This window comes from Bufo bufo, chromosome 8 (genome assembly GCF_905171765.1).
Source record: "Bufo bufo chromosome 8, aBufBuf1.1, whole genome shotgun sequence".
Lineage (NCBI taxonomy): Eukaryota > Metazoa > Chordata > Amphibia > Anura > Bufonidae > Bufo > Bufo bufo.
In genome coordinates, this window is record NC_053396.1 from 19,206,273 (window position 1) to 19,229,479 (window position 23,207).

The 23,207-nt window shown below is 47.0% G+C and overlaps 1 protein-coding gene across 1 annotated transcript; it reads left to right on the forward strand.

Annotated features, from left to right (window-relative positions):
* The first annotated feature begins 1,693 nt into the window (after positions 1-1,693).
* On the forward strand, positions 1,694-19,365 carry LOC120977156 (kynurenine--oxoglutarate transaminase 1-like). Its single transcript, XM_040404938.1, has 12 exons — positions 1,694-1,907; positions 2,859-3,006; positions 3,253-3,402; positions 4,624-4,710; positions 5,142-5,273; positions 6,961-7,081; positions 8,074-8,150; positions 9,002-9,091; positions 9,902-10,088; positions 10,195-10,271; positions 17,652-17,738; positions 19,231-19,365. Exons 1-11 carry the CDS (start codon positions 1,855-1,857, stop codon positions 17,652-17,654), a joined length of 1,125 nt encoding a protein of 374 aa, XP_040260872.1. The 5' UTR covers positions 1,694-1,854; the 3' UTR covers positions 17,655-17,738; positions 19,231-19,365.
* Positions 19,366-23,207: the final 3,842 nt, after the last annotated feature.

Here is a 23,207-nt window from a genome sequence, read left to right on the forward strand (position 1 = left end):
GTCCAGTAGTTGTTTTGTCCCATGTTACTAATTAACCCTCCTTTAGGGCTCGTTGCCCTCTGGGTCATGCTACCTCGGGGCGCATAGGGCACTATTTCATAAGCTCCAGTGTCCACCACCCTATGGCCCCCCTTGAAGAGTGCACGGAGTTGCACTGTCTACAGGTTCTTCTAAAAAAATTAGCATATTGTGATAAAGTTCATTATTTTCTGTAATGTACTGATAAACATTAGACTTTCATATATTTTAGATTCATTACACACAACTGAAGTAGTTCAAGCCTTTTCTTGTTTTAATATTGATGATTTTGGCATACAGCTCATGAAAACCCAAAATTCCTATCTAAAAAAATTAGCATATTTTATCCGACCAATAAAAGAGAAGTGTTTTTAATACAAAAAAAGTCAACCTTCAAATAATTAAGTTCAGTTATGCACTCAATACTTGGTCGGGAATCCTTTTGCAGAAATGACTGCTTCAATGCGGCAATGTGGCATGGAGGCAATCAGCCTGTGGCACTGCTGAGGTGTTATGGAGGCCCAGGATGCTTCGATAGCGGCCTTAAGCTCATCCAGAGTGTTGGGTCTTGCGTCTCTCAACTTTCTCTTCCACTGTGAGCAGGTGCCAGGTCGTGCTGAAAAAATGAAATCTTCATCTCCATAAAGCTTTTAAGCAGATGGAAGCATGAAGTGCTCCAAAATCTCCTGATAGCTAGCTGCATTGACCCTGCCCTTGATAAAACACAGTGGACCAACACCAGCAGCTGACATGGCACCCCAGGCCATCACTGACTGTGGGTACTTGACACTGGACTTCAGGCATTTTGGCATTTCCCTCTCCCCAGTCTTCCTCCAGACTCTGGCACCTTGATTTCCGAATGACATGCAAAATTTGCTTTCATCCGAAAAAAGTACTTTGGACCACTGAGCAACAGTCCAGTGCTGCTTCTCTGTAGCCCAGGTCAGGCGCTTCTGCCGCTGTTTCTGGTTCAAAAGTGGCTTGACCTGGGGAATGCGGCACCTGTAGCCCATTTCCTGCACACGCCTGTACACGGTGGCTCTGGATGTTTCTACTCCAGACTCAGTCCACTGCTTCCGCAGGTCCCCCAAGGTCTGGAATCGGTCCTTCTCCACAATCTTCCTCAGGGTCCGGTCACCTCTTCTCGTTGTGCAGCGTTTTCTGCCACACTTTTTCCTTCCCACAGACTTCCCACTGAGGTGCCTTGATACAGCACTCTGGGAACAGCCTATTCGTTCAGAAATTTCTTTCTGTGTCTTACCCTCTTGCTTGAGGGTGTCAATGATGGCCTTCTGGACAGCAGTCAGGTCGGCAGTCTTACCCATGATTGCGGTTTTGAGTAATGAACCAGGCTGGGAGTTTTTAAAAGCCTCAGGAATCTTTTGCAGGTGTTTAGAGTTAATTAGTTGATTCAGATGATTAGGTTAATAGCTCGTTTAGAGAACCTTTTCATGATATGCTAATTTTTTGAGATAGGAATTTTGGTTTTTTATGAGCTGTATGCCAAAATCATCAATATTAAAACAAGAAAAGGCTTAAACTACTTCAGTTGTGTGTAATGAATCTAAAATATATGAAAGTCTAATGTTTATCAGTACATTACAGAAAATAATGAACTTTATCACAATATGCAAATTTTTTGAGAAGAACCTGTAGTGCGTGCATTATCCCTTACATTCTTTAGCTTTCGCAAAGCCCAAAGTCCAGAGTCTGCTTTTCCTGACTGGTTCCCTATGGAAAGGGTGGGGGGGCCGAATCTCTTCACAACCTCAGAGGAGGGGGATTCGGAGCTGCCTCTCACCGCTCTGTGCTTTTACTACCCATGTACAGGACAGAATGGCGAAGAGGATCCATGCCCGGAGACTGGAGGGAGTGGACGAAAACCTCTGGTGAGTCCAGCTGAAGAAGTGATAACTAATTTCTTAGATATATCTGTTCCTGGGAAAGCTGGGTGACGCCCCCTGCGTGAGTTACTGCAGCCATATTCATTCTTCCCCCAGGAAATTATATATTGCTATGGAACAAGGACTCCTATTTACAATGATTTTCCTTTTATTATAGGGGGCGCTCTTGATTCACGTCGATCAGATTTGATCTTCCTGATCAAGACAGACGTCCTATGGGATCCTAAGATCCTTACCACCGTCAGAGATGCCTTGTATAGTACTGTATATTGTCAGGCACCCATTGCAGTAAGAAAAAAACAAACAAAAAGGGATAGGCCTCTTTCACACGGCCGTGTGCTGGCCGGGCCCGTGCTGCGGACTGCAAATTGCAGTCCGCAATGCACGGGCACCGCCCGTGGGTCAGCTGCATGCGGCATCGCGGAACCATTCACTTGAATGGGGTCCGCGATCCATCCGTTCTGCAAAAAGATAGAACAAGTTCTATATTTTTGCGGAACGGAACACCACGGAAGCACTCCGTAGTGCTTCCATGGGGTTCCGTTTCATGCTTCCGTTCCGTTCCGCACTGCATCTCCGGATTTGCCGACCCATTCAATTGAATGGGTCTGCATCCGTGATGTGGAATGCACACGGCTGGTGACCCGTGTATTGCGGAACCGCCACGGAACGAATAAGAGGCCTTAGGCAAAGTAGGTGGCTGCCTAAGGTGTATGATGAGCGCTTCTGGAGAAATGCCATCTGAGGGGTGAGTGATGGAAAGGGAGAAGATAAAGGAATAGCACAAGGGCTGTTCCTTGGGCACCTAGAAGCACATCCCGCTATAGTTGCATGTTTGGGATAAGGGGCACGCCCTTTAAAAATTAGGATTATTGTAATGGTAATAATATGGGTCAACATCCAAGCTCTGGTCCCAACATCTCATGTCTCTTGCAGGATGGAGTTCGTCAGCCTCGCTAACCAGTATAAAACTGTGAATCTGGGGCAAGGCTTCCCCGATTTTTCTCCTCCAAGTTACTTGAGAGAAGCGTTTTCCAAAGCCGTTACCGATGAGCACACACTGAACCAGTATACCAGAGCCTTTGTGAGTATTACAACCGCCATCCTCCATGTCAGTCACTGCCTAGAAGTCGTCAGTCATCTCTTCAGGTGTCCTAATGAATGGACATTTCCATATTTATTTGGCAGTCTTCATTGCCGCCACTGGTTCTCTACCTTTCGGTGGTATGGTCGTGTTACTCACTACAGAGCAGATGACCGCACACAACAAAAAAAGATGGCTCCTATTATATCCTCCACCCCCAGTCTCAATCATGTTGTTTCATTACAGGGACACCCTCCTCTGGTAAAGGCCCTCGCCCAGTTGTTTGGACCACTTTTTGGACAAGAGCTAAATCCTTTAACTAACATCATGGTGTCAGTGGGCGCATACTGTGCTCTTTTTTCTACCTTCCAAGCTCTGGTGGACAAAGGAGATGAGGTAACATGGCATAATATCACCCGGTATATTATATGGATTGCCCTCAGTTAAAGGTTAGGTCTCACTGCTGCAAGTAGAGAAAGTTAATACAAGCCTCTTACTAATGCATTGTGATTGGCCATATTGCTTCCTTTTCTGACTTGATTCATTTTTCCATCACATTATACACTTCTCGTTTCTGTGGTTATTTGGACCACCCTGCAATCCATCAGTGGTGGTCGTGCTTACACACTATAGGAAAAAGTATCAGCCTCTCTGGTGGCCGGGACCATGGGAGCGCACATAGCCTGGTTCTTTTTCCTATACTGTGCAAGCATGACCACCTCTGCCGGATTGCAGGGTGGTCATAACCATAGAAACAAGAAGTGTATACTGCGATGGAAAAAACGAATCCAGCCAGCAAAGGAGGCAATATGGACAATCACAATACATTAGTAAGTGACTTGTATTCACTTTCTCTACAAGATAAATGCCACTTGCTGAAGTGACGACAACCCCTTTAACCGAAGTGGCCGACTCTTCAGAATGTATGCTTCTTCCTGGAGTATGTGTATCTGGCCTTGATTGAAGAAGAATTCTAGGAGCACAGATTGGCCGCGTCTATCTTTCCCCAGTTAGGCATATCATAAACCGTATAAACTGCACCATTTCTTAACTTTTTAGCACTTTTCTGGTTTTTTTTTAGTCTTTTTTTTTTTCCTGCTGATGGCTGCATTTCTCAGCTTGTTGAAGTATCAGCTTACAAATCCTATCCAAGCGTTCAGATTGTTACCCATGCTCTTCCTTGGATGAGTGACTGCAGCATTGCCTGGAGGAATCACGATGCAGGGACTGCACTTATGCTACATTACGATTAGCTAATGTAACACGAGGGCATAGACTAATAATCGCCGAAATAACCCAACACATTAATATGTCAAAGCAGAAAGTGCAAAAACAGCAAATGGCTCCTGATCATTAAAGGGGTTGCCCCAAGATGTAAACAAATGGAGCCTCAGATGAGCACCTGCAGTGGTGCTCCATTCATTCTCTGAGTACAGTGCATGGTGGTCTCGGGCAGGATGGGGTTTCACCACCTATGCTCTACCGCGACCCTCGTTCTTGTGATTGGTGGGGGTCCCAGTCGTCGGACTTCAGCTTATCAGAGTATTATCCCCTATCCTATCTTGGGACAGCCCCTTTAAGGAGGTAAAGTAACGAATATGCACCTTCTTCTTTCAGGTCATTATCATTGAACCCTTCTTCGACAGCTATGAACCAATGACAATAATGGCCGGCGGACGATGTGTATTTGTTTCCCTGAGACTTGTAAGTGGTTCCATTTTTCCATAAAATACCATCCCTTGTGCACGTGGATGGTATCATATAAACAGATATTAATGGGGTTGTCCACTCCTTTACAAGTGATGGCCGATCCTCAGGATAGGTCATCATTATCTGATTCAGCGAGGGTCCTACACCCTGCCTAGCTGGGTGCCGAAACTGCATCTATTGTGCAGTAGACTGGACTGGTCCCATAGAAGTGAATGGAAGGAGCGCAGCAGAAACCAGCTCCATCCATTACACCACAGATGGAGCTTTGTAGTTCTGCTGCTGACTTCCAGCGTCAGAACTACTGCAGAACAGCTGATCGGCGGGGGTACAGTGTGTCGGACCCTAATATAGGCCATCACAGGAATTGTATAATCCTACATTGCGTCCTGTCATTTATACCTTTCTTATTGCCTCCTCTCGTACAGCAGAAGCCTGCAGATGGTGGGAAACCACTGAACAGCGGTGACTGGCGTTTGGACCTTGCTGAGCTGGAAGCGAAGATCAATAAAAATACTAAAATGCTGGTGTTAAACACCCCAAATAATCCACTGGGCAAAGTAAGTGAGAGTGGGGAGATCTTAGGCATCGTTCACATCTATGTTGGAGGTTCCATTAGAGGCCTCCATCAGAGATTCGGTCAAAAATGGGGGTCAAAATAGAGCAGCGTGTAGCACTATGTCTGGTAAAATGGTAGACACCATGATGGAGACCTGACGGACCACAGTGTAGTCAATGGGGTCCCTCAGGCACCATTGGTGTCCATCATGTGATGGATCCATCTTTGGCCTGCCTACAAGGGAACAGAGGAACAGAATGCCCACGCAGATGGGACCAAAGGCTTAGTTTTCTCATGTATCTTATGGTATCTCAGCTTAGTATGATCTATTATAAAATATTTGTATTCGGTATGCCATGTAATATATAAAATGTCAATAGGTGATAATAATTATGATCCACAGTATAGGTGATAAATATCGGATCACAGGGGGGTCCAACTGCTGGGAACCCAGTGATCCCAAGAACAGAGAGTCCCTGAGGAGTCTCCTCTCTGGATGGAGCGGTGGTGCTTATGTTTGTCCACCCCTCCATTCATTCCTATGGCACTGTATATGCCAGCCGCATAGGTGTGAATGGAGTGATGGATCAGCATGTGCACTACCACTCCATTCAGAGAGGGGACTCTGTGACCCCCTAGTTTTTGAGATCGCCGAAAGATTTCCAACAATCTGTGATGCCCCTATCCTTTTGTAGCACACCTATCCTTTTGTATTGGCCATAGACCTCACAGGGAAATTTTCTGGTGGGCCGATACCCAGGGGGGCCGCCTGCCTCCTTACGGCCGACCAGTGGAAATTTTTGGGGATGTATTTTGTGCTGCTGGCGGCAGTATTTTGTGATGGACTGTGGTATTTGGCTCTGTTGGGGTGGTATAATGTGCCACAATATGTCATTGCTGGCCCTGCCTTACATCAGTTTGGACCCAACTACAAAACGGGGCCACTTTTCGTATTTTTTCCAGGGCCACTTTAAGTTCCCAGTCCGCCCCTGAGCACGCTGCTCTCATTATTGCAATATATCATCCAGTTGACAATTGGACCCACGTCCTGTCTGGTTGGGCCTTTGAATGCCTCACAGCCGGTTCAGACCTGAGCGTACTGACCTGAGCGCTCTGTATGCGCGATTCTCCGGGCGTCTGACATACGCGGCTCCGTAAGTATGCGAACGCCCATTGTCGCGCGTTCCCGGAAGTCTATGTACGGGAACGCGCGACACTACGCCCCAAAGAAGCTCCTAAACTTCTTGGGGCGTCGGGCGTTTTACAGCGCGATCGTACGCGCTGTAAAATGCCCAGGTGAGAACCATGCCGATAGGGAAGCATTGGTTTCTCCTTGTTGAGCGTTTTACAGCGCGTAGGAACGCGCTGTAAAACGCTCAGGTCTGAACCGGCTGTAAATGAAAGGTGTTGTCCACTTTAGACAACGCCTTTTTGTCAGAAGGGTCTCGTGCCATTAGGGTGTCCCACTGCTGGGATCTATAATCACTGGGAGAACTGAGCAGCTAGTGTTCAATCTCCCCACAGCGCAACCACAGGGGAAATGGAGCATTACACATTCCTTATCGAAACCCTTAGGTTCATATTGGGAAATGTATGGACGTACTGGGTCCTCCAGTGCAAGAGACACTCTTCATAGCCGATTCCTACTGGACTTTATGTCTAATATTTTCCTTGCTTGCTTTTTGTAGGTATTTAATAAAGAGGAATTGGAAGAAATTGCTAATATTTGCGTGAAATATGACCTACTGTGCATCTCCGATGAAGTGTATGAATGGCTGGTGTATGACGGGAATCAACATGTACGGATTGGTGAGTATGAAAGTGGAAGTACAAACATCAAAAGGGATGCAGCAGATGTAGGGTCCTAAAAGTGTGGAAGATCCGTTATGGAAATGATGGGACAATTTGTGGTTGTATTGTGTTTCTGGCTCTACATTTAGAAATATTATTAACCTTCTTATAGCTCCAAGTGCCATAAAGGAGTTACTCCCGACTGCAGCCCCTACAAAGAGCAGGAGGTGCACATCGCGTGATACTGGTGCCAAGTCAATGTACAATACCGAAAACCTCTCTTGCATAGGAGCTTTGCTACAGAAGCTTCTGACGTTGTACAGCTGCCTAAGCAGCAGTACCACCCAGTCTACTGGCTGAGTATCTTGCTCAGTAGTAACTAGTGGGTGGTACTGTAGGTGCGTCTACTTTGCAGATCTTGAACCATGGCCTTAAAGGCTATGTACACCTTTTGCAATTATTATTGCATTGTACTCATTTTTAGCTAATTTGGTCTTTATTAAAAATATGGCATCCTTTTTTCTGTACAGAGCTGAGATGCTCTAGTAGCACGCTTTGGATTTTCTGTCTTTTCCATCAGACCAGGAGCAGACAGGCTCCTTATCTCTGCTCTCTGACATTATAAACACTCAGTATAGCTCAGCTATTACCTTACTGATAAAAATGTGGCTTAAATAAATGCTTATGACCTCTTAGTAAATTAGAGATAAGGTGTATTAGATGACTGAACAAAGTGAAAGCACCAGTCACACAAACCGTTAACCCTTTGTGACAGAACAGCTAAATATTTTTAATAAAGGCCAATTGAAAAAATGATTTTTAACCCAAAAATGAGTAAAATGCAATCATAAAAAAAATTAAAAATTGCCTCTGAAGGTGTACATAGCCTTTAAGGGGCTGCACACTGCTTTTGCTTACCAACTGAACTGGCCAAGAATATGATAGAGATGGATGCCTCGTCTGTCTGCAGGGTCTACAGGCTTTAACCATGCCTCTGTTAATATCCCCAGCTAGCCTTCCAGGAATGTGGGAGCGGACCATAACCATTGGAAGTGCCGGGAAGACATTTAGCGCCACTGGATGGAAGGTGAATTTATTGACTTTATGTCACACTTTTACAGCTGCTGCGATATATGTGGCCATTAAAGGGACACTAAACTTCTAATTTATGTTATCTAGGTGCATTACAGTGCAGTCTATTGTGTCTAGTGCTTTTCAGTGAAATGAAGGTGTTCATACACATTAGATGTATGTTGGCTGAAACAGTCTATCATCTACTGTGCATGCGGGGTGTCTACACTCTCCCCCGAAAGCTGATGTTGTATAACATATTGTATAACAACATAACTGATGCTTTGTGTTTTTTGCCTCTCCCTGTTGAGAACATCTACAAGCTCTGGAGATAAGCTTCCAAAGGGTGTAGGTGTTCGGAAGTAGCTTCCTAAAGGTGGATTTACACTGTTCGATATTCTGGCAAAGTATTGGGAACGAACACTCGTTCCTGACAATCGATCGGCCTATAAAAATGTGCCACCGATCACCCGATGAACGAGCAAAACCCTCATTCATCAGGTGATCCTGTCGTTCTTGCAGGCACATCAAGTCATTGTCTCTGAGCAGCAGATCGCGCGGTCCAAACAGCGATCTGCTGTCCAGAAACAATGCAGCTGTATGAGGGTGAGGGATCGCATAGGCGTTCCCTCATTCTCATTACTGTGCCCGTAAATGTAGAGGTCTCCTTCACTGAACGAGCAGCCGACTGTTGGGAAACAACACTTTCTTCCCGACAATCAGTGCCCCTCGGCCCGTGTAAGGCCGTCTTTACTGTCCAGAGTAATCCCTGCTCCCCATAATCATTCCTTCATAATTTCCTTTTTGTGTTCCTTTTAAAGTCCTATTACATTCCTACTTCAGAGCAAAGCATATTCTCTGTTACAGGTTGGTTGGGCCTTGGGGCCGGATTGTCTTCTTAAACACCTGAGGACTGTGCATCAGAATTCTGTCTATCACTGTGCAACCGGCGCCCAGGTAAGAGGGAGAGCGGCTCTTCACAGGGGTTGTCCACTTTGGCTAGTCGAGGAAAGACAGGACCGACCTTCATACTTTCATACACACATCAGTCATTGTGAGCCAAAACCAGGACTGGAGCCTCCACAGACATAGGGTATAAGGAAGAGATCTGCTCCTGTTCTGTGTTTAGAGCCGCACCTGGTTTTGGCTCACAATGGAAATCACTGACCGAACACTAACGTGTGAATGAGGCATAAGCCACACGACCAAAACCATTCTGCGATCCACAGATCTGCAAAAACAGATACCACCCGTGTGCGTTCCGCATGTCCGACCCGGACAAGAATAGGAGTTTTGTATTTATTTATTTTTTTGCGGGACAGTGGAACGGTCATACTGATGCGGACAGCACACAGATGTGCTGTCCACATTTTTTGGCAGCCCCATTGAAATGATGAGGTCCACATCCGATCTGCAAAAGATACGGATTGTATGCAGACCAAAAATACGGTCATGTCCATGCGTCCTAAAGGCGTTTTTAAGTGAACAAGCCCTTTAAGAAAAGTCAGGCAATGGCAGCACAGCCCTTGACTATATCTGTGCAGAGGATGTCTTCCTCTTCCTTATCGATAAAGGCTCCTATAACAGCTGGGGACACCTTTGGGATGGATTCATTTTATTATGGGATAAAAAAAAAGCATATTTGCAATGGTTTCATATTTTTGCCCCATTCATCTTCTCACTGCTCAAAAGGGATGTCCGCCTTATGAGAGTGAAAGCTGAACAGCCCACATCCAAACGATGCAGTAACCTGAATTTGTCCCATAGGAAGCAGTGGCCCAAGGATTTCAGAAGGAACTGGAGAGGCTAGGAAAGCCCGAGTGTTACTTTGTACAGTTGCGGGACGAGCTGCAGAAGAAGCGGGACCGGCTTTACGGTTGCCTTACAGAGGTGGGAATGAAACCCGTGATGTCCCAAGGCTGTTACTTTATAATCGCTGACATCTCTGTCTTCAGTAAGTTTGCCTGCTTCAGTCTAATAGGTTTCTTGTCAAGGTATCCGTCCATTCCTGGGGTTTGGGTCCACAGGAAATATTTTGGTTTTCATTCTCTTTTTTGCAGAATCTGAGGTTCCCCCTCCCACAGATCAAAACGTACCTTACGATCACTACTTTACAAAATGGATGATGAAACATAAAGTAAGTCATATGCAGGCAAGAACCAGACTGAATTAAAAGGACTTGGATGGGGACTCAGTTTTAAAGAGTAAATCCTCAAAAAGTACCCAAAAAAATAATACCCCATGAAAACACAAGTTATAAGGTTTGGGGGTGGTGTGACACATTTGGTGCCCATTGTAAAGGGGGAATATTAATTACTAATATTTATGCAAATATCAATAATTAATATGCATAAATAGGAGGAGTCATCTAGTGATGACTCCGCCTATGTATATCTCAAATAAAGAATACTATACTTTCACCTTGCCTTCCGCTAATCACTAAACTAGCTGCATGCGCCTTACTGAACTAACTACCGCTAGTAACCACACGTTACACAGTAGGTACAAATAACACACAGTATTTATTATCAACCTACAGTACACAATACAGCACCATAAATACAGCACTAAATACACTATTCAATCCCAAGTTCCACCCACAAACTAACTATACAGTACACACACACACATACATTAGTAGCCCACCCAACCTGGACTAAAAACTATCCTTACAGGGAAATGAAGGGTTAATGGTGGCGCTGCAAGGGTAAATGCATGCCACAGACACAGGGTACTGGGGTACAGAATAGGGAGCAGGGATGCTCCTACAGGGTTAGGGTAGGGTATAGGGGTTGTAGGGGTACGTCGGTGGGATAGGGGTATGGTTGGTGGGATAATAGCAGCAGGGATAGGGGTGTAGCAGGGAGTGATGGTGGGATGGAGTATTGTAGGGGTTAATAGATAGGGGTGTAGCAGGGAGTGATGGTGGGATGATTATAGGGGTATGTTGGTGGGATTGGGGTATGGTATAGCGAGGGTTAAATCGTTGGTGGTATAGGGAGGGTTAATGGATCAGAGGTACTATAGGGGTCCGTAGGGGCTACAGGGAATTTCTAATTGTCCAAGGGGGGATCCTCTTCAGGGGGGGGGCTCGGCTCTTGTTCTTCAGTGCAGGGGCCGCCGATATTTTTGAGATGACGTCACTGACGTCACTGCGCCAGCCAGCGCGTCGGGGCCGCGCTGCTTCCTGACAGGCGGGAGAATCCTTTGATCTCCCGCCTGTAACACTTTCCATTCCGGACAGCGCGATAGTAATTGCGCTGCCGGAATGCACATAATAGAAGGAGGGGAGGTTTCTCCCCTCTTCCTATTATGCATGATTATCTCCAGCGGCGCTGGAGATAATTGATACAAAGGACTCTGATTCTATTGAATCTGAGTTCTTTGAAGCATACAGGATGACCGGACTCTCCGGTCATTCTGATGCAATTAACCAGATGGCATCAGTATGAATGCTTGGGGCACATTCACACTGATACCTCTGGTTTTAGGTGACATTTTTCCTATAAGGTGACATCATATATATATATATATATATATATATATATATATATATATGTGTATATGGATGCTTGGGGCACATCCATACACATGTATACACCATATGGACAGGATTTTGGGCTATGAGGGGACACATAGAGGGATATATATTCACATAAAAGGAACATATAAGGGGGCACATATTCCCCACAGGGGCCAACAATGATCCCCCGTGGAATACTAAGGATAGATGGGCGCAGATGTTGGGCACATCTGCGCACATCATCCTGTAATGTGTATGCATATATATTATACATGCGCGCACGTTCGCATGTGTGTATATATAATATATATATATATATATATATATATATATATATATGCATATATTTCAACCCTTCCTCAACACCCGTGCTTATTTTTACTAAAAAATAAATAAAAATTGGCCCTTTCTGTTGCGAAGCAGCGGGTGACCCTTGCTGCATTTAGCAAAGGCTATAAGGATAGAAATAATGAGGCATGAATATAGTAAAGAAGGCGACAAAAAATGTATTTACATCCCGAAAGCAAAAATATTTTTCTCGCTTGTATTATTGGGGGACACAGGACCGTGGGTATAGCTGCTTGCTGCCACTAGGAGGCGACACTAGGCTAAGAAGTGATAACTCCTCCCCTGCAGGCTATACCCCCTCCAGCCTGGAGAGAGCATATCAGTTTTTAGCTTAGTGTCGTAGGAGGCTTACTTTTATTATTTTATATTTTTCCTTTTTAGGTTTGGGGAAACAGAGTCGCCTAGCCACTCTGTCTACCCCGGGAGCAAGGCCGGTGTCGGAATCCCTCACCGCTCGCCCTCCCCAAGAAACAAAAGTGGACCAGGGTAGCCCAGCTCCCCTGCTCCCGACAGCCAAAGGGGTCACCTGAATCCGGCGAGACCCTCCGCCATTCCAGTCTCCTGCCACTTCGGGTGCCAGCGGCTGAAGAGGTGACCCTGCTGGTACTCTGAGAAAGGGTGAAGAGAAGAGGATGAAGGATGAGGTGAGTAGTCCGCATTGGGTAAGTATCCTCAGCCCCCCCCCCCTTCCCCTTGGTCACCTCATCATAAGATGGAGCAAGTGGACCATTCCCTGGTGAGGGCCCCACATTACCTCAGCCCCCAATGTAGGTTTTGGGCTTCTGTCCATATCTGGGGGCCTGGGTTCCCCTATCTAGTTAGCAGCCTCACGTTATACAGCCTGCGGGGTGAGCTCCCGCGGCCGGTATGCAACCAGGGCGCTTGAGAGCGCCACTCCGGACACTCCACTTCCCGGCCGGCTATTCGTTCGGCCGGCGCCAAAAATTTAGGCCCCGGCTTCTCTTCGGGCCTATCGGTACTCAGCCCGTGCAGTTTTTTTGCGGCCACGGGATGGGTTCCCGCAGCAGGCGGACGCGAGCGGTCACTTCTGCCCACTGATCCAAGTCCCTCGGTGGTAGTCGGCCGGCAGGACCGCCCGGTCGGCTGTGCGCCGAACTTTATGTCCCGGCTTTGCGGCCTACTAGGCCGCAACTTTCATTCCGGTTATGGAGGGGGCGGGTTCATCCTTTAGGCGCGAATTCTCCCCGGCTAGCTGTCCCCCCTCCCCCAGATGCCCGCTGAGCTCCGCCTCCGGTCCTCTGAGCTAGGTTAACCCCTTATGGCAAGTCGCATTTATTTTATTTTTTTTGCAGCCGGCGCTGGATTATCCAGTGTCCCCTTTCTGCAGGCCAAATACCTTAAGTTTAGGAATTTAACCCCTTCCTGACGCTTATTCATTTAGCGCGGGCATCACAAGTAGTCCTGCCCCCCTCAGGCCACTTCACCGCATGTCCACCCTGGTGGTGGGGTACGGGACTGGGCCCATGTCCTATCCGGACAGGGGAGGATTGCTCACAGTTTCCCAATCAATACAGCTTTCATGGCTGTGAGGGTAAATGCCTTGCCTCTGATGTGTAAAGGTCGTGAGTTTGAATCCCAGGAGAAACTTTAACGCCCTCCGGGGCTGTTTGGTTGATAAAGCACACATGAAGAATTCCCAGACCACCCTTCTGGGTCGTCTGGTTTATATGCACCACCTGTGAAATCCAGGGGAGCACATCTGAAGGATTCCCAATCCGCCCTACGGGGCCGTTTGGTTGATAATACTCCACCTGCACAAATCCAGGGGAGCACATCTGAAGGATTCCCAATCCACCCGTTGAGGCCGTTTAGTTGATAATAATCCACCTGCACAAATCCAGGGGAGCACATCTGAAGGATTCCCAATCCGCCCACTAAGGCTGTTTGGTTGATTATACTCCACCTGCACGGATCCAGGGGAGCACATCTGAAGGATTCCCAATCCGCCCTACGGGGCCGTTTGGTTGATAATACTCCACCTGCGCAAATCCAGGGGAGCACATCTGAAGGATTCCCAATCCCCCCGCTGAGGCCGTTTGGTTGATTATACTCCACCTGCACAAAGCCAGGGGAGCACAGCTGATGGATTCCCAATCCACCCTCCTGGGTCATTTGGTTGATAATCCACATGCGCAATCCAACGGAGGACCTCTGGAAGTTCCCAATCCACCCTCCTGGTCGTGGGTTGATTAAGTACCGCCCACACAATCCAGTGAGCGGTCATGTAGAGATGCCGATTCCACCTCCTGGGTGGTTTGATTGTTATATCACCACCGACACAGCCTGCAACTGCCATGGCTAGATGCTGAGAGGTAGAGCTGACACTTCCTCCTCGGTCTCCTCCGCACCTCCACCCTTCCTCATTAGAGTGATATTCAGAACCCTCCTTTCTGGCAGGGGTTGGTTCTGAGGGAACAGGGGATCAGTTCTGCAGACTCTGATATGAATCCAGTTTAATCTTCTATGATTGCATCCATACTACCAGCAGTACTGATTGTATGCATTACCCCCTTCCTTAGGCGGCATTTGCACTACTACTGGATACAGTACTTACCTTTTGTATTCCCTCCTTCCACAGGTGGACTGACTGCACTTGCACTGGTCAGTGCCAGCCAATCGCGTCCCCCCTTTCCGTAGCTGACGGATTTGCTGTTCCACTGGGTACAGTACTGGCATTATGCATTAGCCTCTCTCATAGGAGGCGTTATGGCATTATCGCGGGTGGCAGTGTTTACCGTAAGCATTAACCCCTTACATAGGTGGAGGAATTTTCTCTACCCACCGGGTACAGGACTAATCATATGCATTATCCTCTTCCATAGGGGTGTAATTCTCTACCTTTGGGGTCAATTGCTGCTGGGTGCATTACCCCCTGCCATAGGTTAGGTACTTGCGCTAACTCAGGATACAGTACTTCCTATATATTTTTCTCCCCTTCATAGGTGGAGTAATTGCACTTCCATTGAGTGCAGTGCTTACAGTAGGTGTTACCCCTCCATTGGAGGGGTTATTACACTACCGTTGGATACAGCAGGGGAAGTTTTCACATTAGGGCCGGAGATCGAACTCGCGGCAGTGGGACAGCCCCCCTCAGATGGGGGTTCTACCCTGGCACTGCTTCGGCGGTTGCTCCTCTTCTGCCCCCTTTTTAGACGGAATGCCTTTAGGATGGCTCTAGTTGACTGAGATAGCATGTTGCCATGCTACTTCTGGGTGTCCTTAGGCCTCTCCCTCAGTTTTACGCTGGGAGGAGCAGGCTGTAGCTCTTACTGTACAAGGGGTATTTGCACCTCCACTACATGCTAGGGTTCCTACTGCACAGTTCCTTCGTCAGACGGCGGTTTCTTCTGACTCTGGAATTGGTATCCTGTACGGTGTGGCCTCCTCCTCAGCTGGAGTATGGTGTTCGTGTTACTCTGGTGGCTTCCCTTGTATGGGCTCCTCCTCAGGCGGTGTATTACATTACCAAGAGATTCTGTAAAGTGCCAGTCTCTGATGGCAATGGGCTTTTGCCCTGGCCTCTTAATGGTCTTCATTACTGTTAATTGTCCGTTGCTCTGACAACTATTGTTCTTGTGTCGTCAACTCGGGTTTTGCATTTGGGTGCGCTCGACTGGGTAGCTTAGTCCCTGCGGCACTCGTCTACCACTACAGTGATACCTTCCTTCAGATATGATTACTTCTGTGTCACCTCAAGCGATGGTGGTCATTCCTTTCACTGATCCTTCAGGGGGTGGACTACGGTCCCCCCACGCCAGGCTGAGCGGGTGTCTGTCACGCCTTGCCACCACTGGTAGGGATTTCGTTCCTGGAACGGAACACCCTTTTTCTTTCCTGTCCTTCCTCTAGCTGGATTGATGACCATCTTTCCCTTCGGTCTACTCGACCGGTAGCAATGGGTTGTATAGCTATGGAATCCGGGATCTATTTTTTTCCACGGAGAGTATTCTCTTATCTTGGTCTCTGCCCGGAAGTCAATATATGTCACTTATGGGGCTTTCCATTACCGGTTTCTTTTACCCAGAGGAGGATCCTGCGAACCTGGATTTTGGTTCCGCTTCCACAGTTGTGGCCAGCAACCGGCTTCGTCCCAACGATCTGTAGATCGCTGGAGGCGTTTCAGGGACAAACAAGCCCTCCCTCTGGGACTTCTTCTTCTTTTTATTTCTAGGAAGGCGGCATTCCAGGTGGCAGGATCTTCCATCCGACGGCTTTCCGAGTTGATAGCGCCTTCTTGTACGTCCATTTGTCCTTTGTCATTTGCATCAGGCAGTGCTCCGCCCAGAATTTTCTTTCTTGCGGAAGGTCGCCGCTTTCCAGGTCATCTCAGAAATGGTTTTCTCTTCTTTCTCCCTCGTATTTTTAAGGGCGGGCTTTCCATCAGCCATCTATTTTGGCCTCTGAGATTTGCTGGTCCATATCTAGCGCGTTCCGCTGTATGGACTTTTACCTGGTTTTCTTGGAGGTCCTTGTCATAGCTGACGACTTCCAACGGGATATTTTTTTCCTGGGATGTCTGCCTGACAGTTGCTTCCTAGCGGAGTGATGGCCTGCCCGACCAGCGGTCGTCACTTCTCGGGTTCATCTACTCCAGGCATTGCTTCTAGAAGGCAGCGTCTTGGTCTTCCGGCAAGTTCACTGAGTTTTCCGGGGGCTTTCCTAGACATCGACTGTTGCTGCTCCAGGCAGCAAGATCTTGCAGGCGGCAGCGGATTACGCATCCTCGAGGGCGTTTTTTTCTCCATGGCCGTGTGATTTGTTTCCCTCCCCGTGGACTGCTTTAGGACGTCCCACGGTCCTGTGTCCCCCAATGATACGAGCGAGAAAACAAGATTTTTGTGAACTCACCTGTAAAATCTCTTTCTCGCGTAGTTCATTGGGGGACACAGCTCCCACCCAGTGTTCTGTTTGCCGCAAATAATGGCGGTTGGTGGGCCAGTATGGTCCTCAGTTCTGGTTCAATCCGACTGATGTTTGTCAGTTATTGGTTGTTTACTGTATGTTCTTTATTGATTTTTTTCTCCTACTCCTATTGCTTGGGCACAAACTGATATTCTCTCTCCAGGCTGGAGGGGGTATAGCCTGCAGGGGAGGAGTTATCACTTCTTAGCCTAGTGTCGCCTCTTAGTGGCAGCAAGCAGCTATACCACGGTCTGTGTCCCCCAATGAACTACGCAAGAAAGAGATTTTACAGGTGAGTTCACAAAAATCTCGTTTTTTCATATTGAAGGCAGTCGGTGATCAGATGATCGCTGTGGGTCTGAACTCAGAAACCCGTAACTTCTGCTGGCCATGTAGTTTCACTACAGCGGCCACTGCAGGTGAAACTTAGTATTACATACTGGCCATTCAGAGCAGTAGCTCCGGGTAGTAGAGTGGGGTCCTGAGCTGATCTGTTTGGATGAGACATCTCCTTTGCTTTTCTGACTTTTGCACAGAGAAGACTGCTCAGAAGTGTGTCATAGTGCTTTCTTTTACGCTCCTACAGTAGATCCTAAAATTAGGTGTTTTTATGTGGGATACAGACAAAATGCCCTAGCTGCTAATTAGCATTATTACAGTCTTGAATTCTTGATGTTGGACCTGTGTTTCAAGTGGCGTGTTTCTTACTTTTCCTCATTGCAGTAATTGGCCGCTATCCCGATGTCTGCCTTTTACAGCGGCCCACATAAGAAGCAGTTTGAGAACTACCTGAGGTTTTGCTTCGTAAAGGTAAGGTTTTTGCAATTTAAAGTGTTCTTCATCAATAAGATTGGGTTATTGGGTCTGGATTCTGGAATGTACACACTCCCCAAGGTGGCCAAACTCTTTAAAGGGGTCTTATTTTCACCCCATATCATGCTCCGATGCGCTCCCTTGCCCTGCGCTAAATCGCGCAGGGCACGGGCTCTTTTGTTTTATCATAACACACTGCTGGGGGCGGAAACTTCCACCCGGCAGTGTGTTCGGTGACGTTACCGGCTCTGATGGGCAGGCTTTAGCGCTGCCCTAGCCGTTTTACTGGCTAGAGCAGCGCTAAATCCCTCCCATCAGTGCCAGTGACGTCACCGGGCTTCCTGGCAGCCCCATGGAGAGCCCCGGTACGTCACCAGATCTCCAAAAAATGCCTTTGCCCTGCGCGATTTAGCGCAGAGCAAAGTAGAGCATCGGAGCATGAACTGCCCCGATGCTCAAGTCAGGGGGGCTGCCGGGGGAAAATGAAGGTATGTCCGGGTTCAGCTCTGAACCCGGACAACCCCTTTAAAGGCGGTTGCTGAGATTTTGATGGCTAACCTCCGGCACTCCAGCTGTGGTGAAACTACGACTCCCAGGATGCTCCATTCATTTCTGTGGAGTTCTGAGAACAGCCAAGCAAGTGTGCATCTTGGGGGTTGTAGTTTTACCACAGCTTAGAGTGCCGGAGGTTATCCATCACAGGCCTAGCCGATCATTGGGGGGGGGTCTGACTCCCGGCACCCTCGCCGATCAGCCGTTTCAGGAGGCCACAGTGCTCCAGTGAACACTTCGGCTTCTTCCTAGGCCAGTGACATCATGCACATCGGTCACATGGCCTAGGCGCAGCTCAGTTTCATTTAAGCGAATGGGTCTGCCCTGCAATACCAAGCACAGCCACTATCCAATGTACGGCGCTGTGCTTCTTCAAACAGTCTATCAGCGGGAGTGTCGAGAGTTGGACCCAAACTGATCAGCTATTGATGACCTATCCTGAGGATAGGCTGTCAATATCCAAATCTCAGACAACCCCTTTAATATAGCATAGATTTACTCTAGAGAAGGTGTGCCCAGCCATTCCCAAGGGCTAAAAAAAAGCAGATTCCACTTCCAGGAGAATGGGGAGTGCCCACCTCCAAATCTGATCTACTCCTTCTTGGAGTGTCAGGAGACCACCATTTCTGTCTATCTATGGGGGTACCAGAGAGGACCTCACAGTGACCATTAGTACTTACCTGTCTACTCCCCAACAACGCCACTCGCCTCTGACATATAAAATACATGGAAGCAACCACTAGACAGAGCAGATGGTTAGGGCCACACCGAATGGCATGTGGCCCCCAAGGTGCAGGTTGTGCTTTCATGCTCTACAGCTGTCCTAAAGAATACTACCTAAAGTAGCACAAGCTCCTAGATACTTTGCTTTCAGAGTGTGTACACTAGGGGGCAGTGTACACAGAGTACTGATGGGTGCTGTGCGTTTTCTCCTCAGGAGGATGCTACACTGGAAACTGCAGAAAAGATTCTACAGAAGTGGAGCCGCGAGTCTTCTGGACGCCACTGACGAGTCCTGTATGAAATGATAGTGACGCTGACGTGCACATAAAAATTACACTACTAGAATGTTTTTTTGCTGCAGTTTGGTTGTGATTTCTACAAAAACTTAATTTTATTTCACTTCAACTTCTTTTAAAAACTTCAATTCGAAGAAGCGGTTTTTAGATGAGCAGCATACAGGTACGGATGGGCCCAGGATCTCGTCAGGACTGAAGGACTCCACAACCAGCCAGGTTTAGGCCTCTTCTGGCCGTGCAGGATAAGGGTCCGTTCACAAGACCGTATCCGTTTTGAGGTCCGCAAAACACGGATAGCGGCCGTGTCCTTACCGCACTTTCTGTCCTGTGTTAGAAATGCCTAATCATTGTGGGACAAAAATAAGACAATCTTTATTTGCGGGGCCGCGGAACTGACGTACAGATGCGGACCAAAAATATGGTCATGTGAATGGACCCTTTAGAAAACGTGGTTGTTTTTTCTCCCAGAGAAAGCGCCACGGTCGTAGGTTGTGTTGGGTATTGCAGCTCAGCCGCATTAGCTTCTATACCACACACAACCTGTTCACAGGAGGGGGCGCTGTTTTTAGAAGAAAGCAGCCATGATTTTTTTAAATCCTGTATCCAGAGATATATTATTTTTTTTATCCAATTTCCAAAATGCGTAAACTGTTGTGTTCAGACAGAACCAAACATAAATACCCCCTATAGGACTTTGAGATGGCGGTGGTCACGCAGTTTGAGCAGGCACTAAACCAAGGATCAGCAACCTGCGGGACTTCAACTATGAATCCTAGCATGCACACCTTCCTTGGCTGTTCTTAGAACACCCATAGAAGTGAATGGAGCATACTGGGAGTTGTAGTTTCACAAAAGCTGGAGTGCTTGAGGTTGCTAAACAATGGCTGAACACATTTAGCATATGCACAGATGTTGAAGCTTCTACTGCCTGCATCTCCGCATCTGTCCCCTGCTGTCTTGAGTCCAGTCCTCAGGGACACCGCCGTCATCCACAGCCGATCCTTGCGCAGCTGGGAGCCTTTGAATGCAGCGCTGGGATAGGAAGCGGCGATGTCAGAACACAACGGCTTAGGGCATTTGGAAATTTGACTACAAAGTGGACATCCCCTTTAAGCTCTCAGGCCCTATTGCACGCATCTCTGGGCTTACCACTGATGATCTGCTACAGGGGGGTCAGCTGCAATTGCAAACTTTAAACCCCCTATTGTTACCCCCTAAGGGTGTATTTAAAGGGTGCAGTCAAAACTACATGCATTTGTGCCATGTTTTTTTTTTTGCAGGTTGTGTTTTGTTTTGTTTTTTTACAACTTTACCAAAACTGCAAAAACGCATGCGGTTTCTTGCACCACCTTAAAACACCCTATGAAGCCACAATATGCTCCGAGCACCTGTTGAGAACTGGGTTCCGTTCCGCATCTCTGGATTTGCGGACCCATTGAAGTGAATGGGTCTGCATCCGTCATGCTGAATGCACACGGAACGGCACCCGTGTTTGCGGATCCGTAATATGGCAACGGGAAGCACACGTTCGTGTGCAGGAGGCCTTACTGTCTTGTACGTGACATGTCAGATCCACAGGCTCCAACAGGTTAAAAGTCCAATGACTTGTATAGTTCCACAGCAAAATCTACACCAACAAAAAAATCCTTGCCCGGCTGGGCGCTAACTAAAAATATTTTTTTTCCTCACCTAGACGCTTTCAGCAAACACAGGGAGATCAGACTTTTTTTTTTTTTAAATCAGATCTTTTTTATCGAACGTTTTGATAAACATTACATTATTCAATTTTCAATTTACAATTAAGGCAATCCACATATTAATTGCATAGATCATCCCTTGCTGTTCTATAGCACTAATACACAAATTTACAATATAACTGTTCAAGCTTCCCCTAATCCCCCCGCCACCTTATTCCAGTGTCGGTTGTTCTATCTATCATTCCTTGTAGAAGTCACGTATTCCCTCCAAGGTTCCCACAATTTATCAAATTTGGCGGGCCAACCTCTTCTCTGAAAGATAATCTTCTCATATGAGAGCATGGTATTAACCTTGGTTATATATTCATTAAACCTCGGCGGCTCAGCTTGTATCCAATGCTGCGCCACCAACTTTCTCGCCACATATAAAAAACGCCCTATCGCTATCTTACTTACCTTATCAGTGGTCAGTTCTGTAGTATACCCCAAGATACAGACCTTGGGGTCCTTTGGTATTTGTACACTGTACGCGTTTTGTACGCTTTCCAACACTTTTTCCCAGAACCGTGTTAATGCTGTACATTGCCATAACATATGTAAGAGATCTGCAGAGTCCACTGAACACCTTGGGCACTTAGCATCCGATCTATACCCCAGACGGTATAAAAATATTGGCGTCTTGTACACTCTGTGGATTATGAATAATTGCGATAGTTTCCCTCCCTAACTTAAAGATGATAACGGTATTGCTTCCAGTATGTCTAGGGAGATCAGACTTTACACAGCCAACAGGTGAACCAGTTTCCAGGCTCTGACCTTAAATGAGGCACTTATCCCTGTATTTATTTCCCCAGTAATGATCCCAGCAGCTACACCTTGGTTTGCCTCAAGCTATGGGAAATGATTGTACTGGAGTGGGGAGGGAATGGCAAGTCCCACATAACATCTGCCATTCCATAAAAAATCCCGCCCATAATACACTTTAAAGAAAAGTGCCTGAGCAAACTACCCTTTACTAAAACAACCCAGCTTTTCTGGAATCTTTTTGCTTCATCAATCTGAGGACTATACACCCCCCTTGAGTACTTTACCATCCACCATACAAAAGGTAACAGTTGCACAAGTACCCTGTTGCCTAGAGGGGCCAAAAGGCCTCTATGCCAGACACTAATATTATAAATTGCACATAGTAGGTTGACATACTGTTACAGATTTTCCATTGGGGTCCAAGAGCTTCTACTTATACCTCTGCCACACATGGTACACATACCACGGGCTGAGAACCTAGAATGTAGAGCCCTCCATCCAGTAAATGGTAACTTGAGTGTTTGGGCCCTGGTGGCCTAGAGTTGGTTGTCTATGTTGAAGCTGCTTTTAATTAAAGCATTTATACACTCTGGTGCTCCAACCCAAGGGGTTAATATCCACGCGTGGCAGAGACATACGCTGACACAAAGGCAGGTCAAAGACAGTCTCTCTGTTTATTACAATGAGTAAAGCAATTTATACATCTTCAGAGGGGGGCGCCCCCCCTCTGAGGCTCATGCCATTATTTCATTGGCTAAGAAGGAAAAGGAGATAAGAAGAAAAGAGATAATGCTTGGCATCTGCGCATTGTGCACTCTTACAAACTTTGGTATGTGAACTTAATGTAAACATCTGTGTGCTAGCGCCATCTTGTAATGGCGTCTCACTAACATTAATACTTCCTACGTCATATGTGACACCTTCAAGGAGGTTCTTTTTTTTTTAAAGGCAATGAGTACAGTATACATGGGTATCATCTAACTACATCTACTCAGGTGGCAGGTAATTCTAAATGGTGAGACTCGCCAGAATATGCATATATGTAAATCAGGGTTTGGGCGGAAGTTATTTCCATCTCAAACACAGTCTGTCAAAACACATGTCTACGGAACCTGCCCTCCTCCATGTAACCCAATCGCATGCATTATGGCTGCAGTACAGTAGCATAGGGCATCACTCCATGTGTTGCAGCTACCCACAATTATATGGAGTCCAATGCCAATCCCCATATTTTCATGTCCAAGATCCTAATAAGTCCCTACTATGACCTCACTTTACTCTCCTCGTTTGGGTTGTTTTCATTGTAGAAAGTATTTTGTCACCTTTGGCCTCGGCCAGAACATCTGGAAGGATTTGCGTGATGAAGGATTTTTAAAAGAGATGAGGCAAGA